We start from the raw sequence: 10173 nt of genomic DNA on the forward strand, positions 1-10173 counted from the left end.
AAGGTGTGTAGGGGAGGATGGGTAGCAGTCGGAGTGTGGGAGGGAAGGGGTGGGGGGTGGGTGGAAGTTGGAGGGGGAATGACCGCGGAGCGGATTCCCTTGATTTTGGATTCAAGGAAATCCAGCATCTCCTTGCAGTGAAGGTTGGAGATGACCTGCATGGGGTGGCGGGGGGACGGAGGAGTCGGGATGTGGTAGAAAACCGAAGCCTGGGGTTGTTCTTCGCCTCCAGGATTATCCTGGAGTAGAAGGACGACTTGACCGAGGCTAGAGTGGAGCGGTAGATTTAGGGTTAGAGTAGGAGTCAGTACAGGGAGGTGATGGGGGCAAGAGTGTCGAGTGTGGAGGAGAGGGTGTTGTGGAGGAGGGTGAGAGCAGGAGAAAGACACACACTCACAGACACTGACTCACACTCAGAGACACACACTTACTCAGAGACATACACAGAGACAAAGTTACAGAGATACACATACAGAGGAAAAACACACAGACGATCACAACAGCGGGGCCTGAGCGTGAGCGAAGCCCATTTCCTGCCCGCACCGTGCAAGGCTCTTCCAGAGGCGCTCCGCCCACAGTAGCGGCGCCGAACAAACATACTCAGACACCGCACGCAGAGACCCGGGGCCAAGTGCGCTGCATTTTTGCAGGTTTGCAGCGGAAGGGGAGCGTTTGTAGCGGAGGGGAGTGTGTGTGTGCGGCGGATTCCGTGGAAAAATTGCAGCCGCACTTTTCCATTGGCCCAGGCTGTGAGCAACGATTACAAGCTAGGGCTCTTTTAGTCTTGAAATACACTGCAGAAGGGGACCGTATAGAAGTCTATAAAATAGAGAGTAGAACAAGAGGACTTGGGTTTTGAGTTCCGTGAGACCGATATCAGGAAGTTGTTACTTTTTAACCCACAGAGCAATTATTTACAACAGATTACAAGGAAGTGTCATTGAGGCTGGCCTGAAAGGCACTATTTAAATGCAATTTGTTGTTTTTGTTGCAATGAAGTATCAGTTTCCAAATTTGTACAAAGATAACAATATTTTCGTCCCAAAGTCATTTCAGTGCAGAAATACAAATTATTTACTACTTCAGTAAACTTGGAATTTTAAATATTTTTTATAAACAGACTGAAGTTTATCCACACAAATAATATTATTTTGACAGAAAATGACACAAATTATGGAGTGTGGAGGAACAACAAAAAAATACTGTTTGCACACACACCACACATTTATTGTAGAAAATAATTTATGAATCACAAAATATTTGAATACAATTGTACAATTGTAATATTTCCCCTCACAAACTGGAATAGAATCTGTGGCAGATGTGTGAACTTATTACAACACTAGATTATTTTTTGAAGACAGAAAATCAAACACACAATTACCTATAATCTTAACAGTAGCTGGAACAAGTTGCATTGAAATATTTGGGGAAAAAGGTCTTGAATATCCCCTTGATTACTGTAATATTTCCAACATCCATTTTCATAAAAAAATTTATGGCAGCTGTCAAAATTAAATGCATCTGCTCTACTTTGCTGAAAAGCTGTGACAGTGCCATTACAAAATGCTGATGAACAGGCATTGATGTTACAACACTTACTATACACTAATCCAACAAAATAAAAATAGGAATCCCTACCAAATCCAGAATGCTCTCATAAAAGATTTGAAAAGACGGATAAACATTTCTTTATTTCTTATGCATACTGAGCGATCAGCTTGGTTTCAAGGAATGCATCAATTCACGTTTGTACTAAATACATTTGAAAGTACTTTCTGCTCAGATAAGGTCTTCAAAGTGTATCTATTATGGTTTGGGAATCTTTCTTGATGAAGGAATGAATATGGAAATGTTCAACACAAGTTAAAGATGACCTCTCCAATGCATTTAATTCCCTGCCTAATTTTTTTTTGTCAGAACATTATAAATGGGTATGCTAAACACAATTCAAAGGCATTAACCTTTGCTTATTGGGGCACAATCTCATTAACCAAACATCAATGGTTAGGGGCCCTTTATTTTGCGCAAGAATATTGTATCAAAGATTCACCTATACATGTCTATGTCAATCCTTATATTATTGAGCTCCCATTGACTGAAAAACTGGCCTTTAAGTGGTTCAGTGTGGCCATTACATAATTAATGTTTGTTCTCTGTGCTAACAAGTGAGGACATTAGAGACTAAATGGGTCGTACATGATCAGGTCAGTTATTCAACTGCCCTGGTGAGACTGCAGGGGACGTAGGGAATGTACAGTGATGGTGGTCCTTTCTCTCACTAGATTGAAAATGCCAGATCCAGTGAGGAAGGACAAAAATGCTACTTTTCTGGGCTAAAAGAATTATATTGTCATCTTGGAGTAGAATGCCTAGATTACCAATCTGTTTGTTACCAACTGAGGGTAGTAAGGATTATTAACAAATCTAATTTTGAAAGCTGTAAATTATCATGAAAAAGGATAAGGAATATTCACACAATTTGCATTACAATAAAACTCCCACTTATCGATATTTTCAATAAGATTAGCCAAATTCCCCAAATTTATGCAACGCTCCATACAACTTTATCAACACTTCTTAACTACTGGTTACGAATAGCCACAAAAGCATCTCGTACTCAATTTAATTCTATTTGTGCACAAATATTTAAATTATTCACAAGTATTGTTTATAACTCAATACCTTTGCATTATGGTACTGCTCAACATTTTAATAGTGCAACTTTTTCACCTTATTTTTCACTCTAATATTACAAAGCATATTTTTTCAGCAGGTACTGTATTTGAACCTTTCAGCTCCTATACCGGTTAGTTTCAACCATGCTGAAAGCTGGTGAACCTAGTACAAGTCAAAGTATCAGTGTCCCATAGCTTTGCTGCTTATTTTTAAAGAGATACAATTTTAAGATTCAAGTGATCTAATTTGTACGTGATCAATAATTTTGGCTCAATATAGCACAAAAGAGCTCTTCACTCCAGTAGGACATTTCAACACAAGAGTCTACAGTACTTTATTCTGGCAATGAATACTGCCAAAGATATTTACTTAAACAGAGATATAAAAAATCCAGTTGATTTTTATACAATTGGCAGAAGCACAGTACAGGGTGTCCACAAAGTCATGTTACACCCATGGTGCTTTTTTTTCTACAGTGCACCTACCAACAACTGAAATGTGTGGAAGAATGATGATAATTGTATTTAGAAGTACTTGATTGTATTCAGTACAAGTGTTTTAACTGTATTTAGACCTCCAGAGGATAACGATAATAATCCTTGCATTTGATATAGTGCCCTATCATGTCATCTAGACGTCTCAAAGCACTTCACAGAATATACTGGAAAGTGAATTGAATCTGTTGTAGGTGAAATGCGGCAGACAATTGCGCAAAGCAGTGTCCCATAAACAGTCCTGGATTGAATTTTTTGAAGACCTGATTATCCCCAGAAAAGTGATCCGACAATCGACTAACAACTGGGTGCCTATTTACTGCTAGGTAAACAGAGGCATGTGGAGGAAGGAAATTTACCCAATGTTTCGCCCTGCTGGGAATCGAACCCAGGTCCTCTTGATTACGAGGCAAGTGCTCTAACCACTAAGCTAAGGGACTCCACATGACGGTGTGATTTTCATGGCAGATAATGTTCGGTGAGACATCTTCTTCTTTACAGCGATTTCAGCGCCTCCGTAGTCTCATATAACTGTTTTGAAAAAAGGGATGGGGGGTGGTGGGGGTAAAAGGACTTTGTGGACAACCTGGATTATATTTTACAAACAGTATTTTTTGGTGGGTGTAGGTGGATTTTTTGACAAATTTGTTTTATTTTTGGAACATACAGTATATGTTAAAGGCAATAATTTACTTGCCCCTGGTATTGGATGCTCATGCAGTACATATGCTCTGTAAGCTGGGAAATTACAGACCCACGAAAACAGAGACATTGAAATCTGAGAGCAGATCATGCTTTCTTGAAGGAGTGAAAGAGGCACACAATCAAAAATGAGACAGAAGCCAAATAAATGTACATTTCCTGCACAAAGATAACATAACATGTGCCAACCTCACCCCTTACTTTATTATGCACTCTGAGATCATACAGAATGGAGAACAAAGTCACGCCATGTTTTTGTAATCCAAGATCAATAAAATACTGCCAACAAATGTAGATAAAGAATACCAGTGCATTCATTGCATGTTCAGAGAGTGAGAGGGGAAGTTTGGAGGGTGGTTCTTTGAATTTGCTGCTGTTGAATATCCATTTACACATAGAATATGGATTCTGGAAGGTCATATCTATATTACGCCCATTATTTAAAAGAATGTCAAACTAAACAGGGCCCGGAAATTGTGCACGTCAGCAAATACACCCTTCTGGTTTCTTGTAAATCCCTATTTTTAAATAAAAAGTTTTAGTTGGGTTAGTATGCTCCTGGGTCTTAGTAATAGGATAGTGTAAATAAGTGGAACAAAAGGTTTCCTCCTTCTGAAAGAATTAAGGTACCAAAGTGAATTAATTCAAAGAAGCCTTCAAGTGGAAAGGAATCCACATAGGAAAATTACTCGAGTTCATACATTTTACAGTTCTTGACTAAAAGCCATACGGATGGAATGTAAGAAGTGGAAATGTTGTGTTAGTACAGTAGTGAAGATAGTGCCCTGATGTTAACATTGAGGTGTTTGGAAAAGAGCATAAACCAACACTAAACCAAACCCTAAAAGTAGAACACTCACCAAACTCCAACACGTCACTGTTCACATTGATGATCCCACACATTAAGGAAAGAATACAAAGTAGAAAGAAGGTTGTTTGGTGATCTGAATTTTGGCAGTTTTCAACATTAAAGGCCCCATAAAATAAGATACTGTCACAAACTCAGAAAATTTGATAATATGAAATATGACTTTCACAATATGAAATAATTGCATTGTAATCCTATAATCTACAGATCAATTTTTCACAGTAGGTATATTATGCTTGATCACATAATTATTCATACGTCTTTAAAGCTAATATTATTTAAATCTGCACAATTCCAAAAGTCTCTGCAGATTAGCAGATGATAACCACATATACTCCACCAGACTGTATTGCAGATATCCCATGATAAAACCACAAACTACATCAGTCACATTGTGTCTTCCGAGCATCACTCGTGAGAGTCCCACGATAAACACCCACAGCACGACCAGAATACGCAGCGGGACTGCTAGAACCAAGTGGTTAAGGAAGAATCGGCCTCCCATTGCTGCCCTGGTCGCATGGCCTGACGGGAAGGAGAATCTGTCCACTGAAAACGTGGCAAACATGTCCATTTTGTTGTGTGTAGGCCGACGCCTGCGGACCAGTGATTTAACAATGCCGACTAGGATCAGATCTAGGATCAAAGCTAAAGAGGGAAATAAATGGATTACTACACATTTAAAACCATCAAACTCTACAGCAGAACGTAAAAACATGTACATAGAGGTTCGTTTCTCCCCCCCACCCTCCTCCACGTACACATCTGACAGATTGACTGACTTTGATGCATTATGATTCCAGTTACAAAGCTGGAGATAATTTATGTTTGCGTCTCTACAATATACAGTTAAAAAAAAGCTTTCATTATACTTGCAAGAAAGATATGTGCAACTTCACTGTCTAAACAAACCTACTGCATGGTGAAGCAGCATCACTGTGGGAGAACCCTGTAAAGAATTCTTCACTCAAATTAAAGCCGTGTTTCCACGCCTATGTGTGGAATACCAGACATAATCTGTGCCACATGTTTGATGAACAAAGACGGGCAGAATCATTATTTGAAAGAAAATATTTAATTCACTTCACTTCAAAATGCTTAATTTCAGAATTTTATCTAATGCTGAAAAGATCACGGGGATAAAGAACGATACATGTTAAACTGGGAAAATGAGGCTCTGGGCCACTATCAAATAATAATACTTACATTTAATATAGTGCCTTATCACGTCTTCGAGACATCTCAAAGCGCTTCACAGAATATATTGTAAAGTGAATTAACTATATTTGTGGGCAAAATGCGGCAGCCAAATTGTGCACAGCAGTGTCCCACAAACAGTCGTGTTTTGAAAAGACCAACTTATTATTGCTTTTTTTGAGGGATTATTATCAGGCATGTGGAGTAAGGAAACTTGCCCAAGGGTTCACCCTGCTGTTTAATTCCATGATCTTTAGTGACTCCAATATTCGGCCAGGTAAGATCAGCTACATCAAGAGATGAACCTGGGACATATAATAAATTACTAATATTACTTGGGGGATTGTTGGCCAGGACACCAGGAAAAACTATAAAAGCTCAAGACCTTTGCCCAGCTCAGGGGCAGTTAATCAGTTCAGATTATCTGCCTCTGAGCATGCATATTTTTATAAATGAAAGTGCTCCATCTAGCAACCTTTGACGGTTTGTTCCAATGTACTGATAACTAATTAAATGCATATCACGGTTACTCCATCAGGATTAACGTTCACAGAATCATAGAATTATACAGCACAGAAAGAGGCCATTCGACACAGCTGTTTCGGCTCTTTGAAAAGAGTTACCCAAATCAATCCCACTCCCCCGCTATCTTCCCATAGCCCTGCAAACGTCCTCCCCAAATAATTATCTATAAGCTCTGCCATTTATAATCACTGGAATATTTTAACTTTAGTTATCTACCAAGAACCTCTTAATAGCAATAAGTGATATTGTTTAAGTGTTTTGTTTTTAAGGAGCTGATTCACAAGGTCCTTCACAAATAGTTTGAGAACATAACACTCACTGCAGTTGTTTCCAAACAAGCACTAAAAAAGTTGGGGAAATTAAAATACGAGTCTGACAACATCTATGGTGAAAATGTCACTATTTGACATTTTCAACAAAACATTTGAGTTTCTTCCCTTGTTTGTTATCCTCTAGAAGACCTGAAAAGTGCTATATCAAATGCAAGGATTATTATATTATTAATCGATTAAGCGCAGTACCTGCATCCTGAACAACATGCACCACTACTTTGAAGATCGTTTTTTTTTCAAACCTCCATTACTTTAGAAAACCATTGAGCTGTAATTTGTATTGTTCAATGGAAAACCTCTCTGTTTTTTTCCCCAAACATTCACCAAAGTCACAGGGGTAGTGATTACATTTGCTATAAAAATAGAAATACTTTTGATTGTGTGAAATCAGTAAAGGAATTAAAAGGGCCTAAAAGCTTGTGTAAGAGAATAGTATTGTTAGGCACACATTTGTAATATAAAATAATGATCTTACTACCAGTTAACAGAAACTCATGAAATAAAAGCAAACTTTATAACAAAGATTAATCATCTGGAGATGGAGGATGCAAAGATACTAAAATAATGTGGGCTTCGACAGATTGATATAGCAGGGAAATTAAGTTTCATCAAATCAGCCTAGTAGGATACGTTAAGGAAGCTTTTGTCTCATCTCCTCTCCTGCAAACTATCACGGATTATTAAAAGGCAACTGTAAAACCTAAATAAAAAAAAAGTGTTTAAGACTAGACAACCAGTTAATATAATTGAATATGTGCCTAATGCACATGTTTCATTTTACTAACATTAAAATGACTAATCTAAATGTTAATTTACTAACATTAAAATGACTAAAATGACTGCTATGCGCAGTATACATGTTTAATATCGGGCTACTTTTGGGACTAGTATTTAATAGTAATCCTTGCATTTGATATAATAATAATCCTTGCATTTGGTATAGCGCTTTTCACGTCGGGAGGACGTCCCAAAGCGCTTCACAGATCACACTGTAAAGTGAATTGACTGTATATTTGTGGGCGAACGCGGCAGCCAATTGCGCACAGCAATGTCCCACAAACAGCCGTGGATTGAAAATGACCAATTTATTATTGTTTTTGGTTTTGGAGGGATTATTATTAGGCTCTGTGTGGAGTAAGGAAACTTGCCCAAGGTTTCGCCCTGCCTGGAATTGAACTCAGGTCTCTCGCTTGCAAAGCGAGTGCTCTAACCACTGAGCGACAGGACTCCAGTGCCTTATCATGCTGTGGAGAGATCTCAATACACTTCACAGTATATACTGTAAAGTGGGGAGACTGTGAAGCATATTATTTTTTTCCGATTCATTATTTAGTTGACTTTGGTCTAAGAATATTTAATAACCTTGACTGAGGATTTTGCGGGTGAACCACGGCAGCCATTTGGCAACAGCATTGATCCCACAAACAGCTTTGGAGTGAACGGCCAACTTTATTTTGGCCAGCACAAACCCCCTTCTCCTTTTAATCGTGCCGCGGGACCCTTAAACACCTACCTGCATGGCTGGGCGGGAACTGGGTTTAACATTTCATCCGAAGGATGGCACGTTCCGACAATGCAACACGCCTTCCAGCGCCGCACTGTGGAGTCCTTATTATTATTATTATATGGAATCGCATCTTCTTAAGTTGACATTCTGCTAATAATAATAATTAATAATTATTATTATTATTAGCAGAATGTCAACTTAAGACGATGCGATTCCAAGTCCTGAGGTGGGGCTTGAAGCCCGCAACCTTGCGACTCAAAGAGGCGAGAGCGCTCCCAACTGAGCCAGGCTGAAAAAATAATAATCCTTTGCGCTTGAGATAAGGCGCCTCACTTCATCAGGTCAGCCTGGTGCCTTCACAGCGCTTCACAGAACCCACCGTAAAGTGAAGTGACCGTATTTTGCGGGGCAGCCAATTGCCCGCAGCGGCTCCCCCGCAAAACAGCCACGAACTGAGTGATCCAAACGTTGCGACCATTATTACTGTCTCTCCCCCCCCTCCCCTCCACCTCTCTCCCCCTCCTCTCTCCCCCCCCCTCTCTCCCCCCTCCTCTTCTCCCCCTCTCCCCCCCTTCTCTCCCCCTCCCTCCCCCTCACCTCCTCCTCTCCCCCTCCCTCCCTCTCTCCCCCTCCCTCCCCTTCTCTCCCCTCCTCCTCTCCCCCTCCCCTCCTCCTCTCACCCCCTCCTCCTCTCACCCCCCCTCCTCTCACCCCCCCTCTCCTCCTCTCCCCCTCCCCTCCTCCTCTCACCCCCCCTCCTCTCTCTCCCCTCCTCACCCCCCCTCCCCTCCTCACCCCCCTCCTCCTCCTCTCCCCCCCTCCTCCTCCTCTCCCCCCTCCCCCCTCCCCCCCCCCCCCCCTCGGTCACCCTCACCCACCCAGCAGCAGGTTGAGCAGCACCTCCTGTCCGGCCGCGCTGTCGCTCTTGTACAGGCTGTACAGGGTGCCTCCGATCCAGGGCAGGCCGTGGCCCGACACCTCGATCAGCTTCATGATGGGCCTGGCGCTGCCCCACGACGACTCCTCGGTGGCGCACACGCCCAGCCGCTTGGACATCCACAGGTCGATGGCCAGCAGCGAGCGCAGGGCGATGCCCAGCAGCGACGGGTTCAGCTTCATGCAGTCCTCCTCGGGCAGGCAGGCGGCTGAGCCGGCGCCGGAGGACGAGCCCGAGTCCCGGCGGAGGCCGAGGCTGTGCCCGTCCAACTGGGCCGCCCCCGCCCCCCGGTGCCGGGGCGAGGAGGGCTCCGAGGCCGCTTTCTGCATCAGCGGCCTGTTCAGCGCCATGAACTCCAGCCTCCCGCCGCCGCCGCCACCGCCGCCGCCGCTCGGGTCTCGGCTCCTGCTTTTCGGGGAGTGAGCCGGCATGGCTGCCGCGGGGCCCGGGGCTCAGGGGATAACGAGAGACACCGACACAAGAGCCGCCGCCGCCGCTACAGCGCCACCTGCAGGCCCGGCGGCCTCCTGGGGAGGGACGGCCCCCTCGCCCCGCCCCTCGCCTGTCACTCAACAACGACAGCCGCCACTGCAACAACAACGACAACAACAACAACAACAAAATTACCTTTCATCATCATCATCATCATCATCATAATCCTCCTCGTTGCATTCGTTACAGCGCCTTATCACGTCGTCGAGACGTCTCGAGGCGCTGCGCAGGATCGACCGGGAAAACTGACATGACAGTTAACTTGGTCAATTCGATCCGCCACTGTTTGCGAGGACGCTGCCGTGCGCCATTGGCCGCCGCGTTTCGCCCACAAAATATACTTTCGGCTCACTTTAGAGTATTTCGGACCGGTATTTCAATAACTTCGGACCGTGACAGCTCACCTTCCCTCTCTTCTGTGACCGTAACCACATCATCTG

At 42.9% G+C, this 10173-nt stretch overlaps 1 protein-coding gene and 1 non-coding gene across 2 annotated transcripts; both read right to left on the reverse strand.

The window, feature by feature from the left end:
• Positions 1–3539: 3539 nt before the first annotated feature.
• Positions 3540–3611, reverse strand: trnat-cgu. Its single transcript has one exon. It is a non-coding gene; the product is annotated as a tRNA-Thr (tRNA).
• A 413-nt stretch (positions 3612–4024) lies between these two features.
• plpp6 (phospholipid phosphatase 6) lies at positions 4025–9731 on the reverse strand. The gene is made up of 2 exons (XM_042335639.1): positions 9183–9731; positions 4025–5391 (listed from the first exon to the last, which is right to left on the reverse strand). The coding sequence occupies exons 1-2, from the start codon at positions 9670–9672 to the stop codon at positions 5018–5020; spliced, it is 864 nt and encodes a 287-aa protein (XP_042191573.1). The 5' UTR covers positions 9673–9731; the 3' UTR covers positions 4025–5017.
• Between the last annotated feature and the right edge of the window lie 442 nt (positions 9732–10173).

The sequence above is a fragment of the Callorhinchus milii genome, unplaced genomic scaffold (assembly GCF_018977255.1).
Source record: "Callorhinchus milii isolate IMCB2004 unplaced genomic scaffold, IMCB_Cmil_1.0 Scaffold5, whole genome shotgun sequence".
NCBI classification, from domain to species: domain Eukaryota; kingdom Metazoa; phylum Chordata; class Chondrichthyes; order Chimaeriformes; family Callorhinchidae; genus Callorhinchus; species Callorhinchus milii.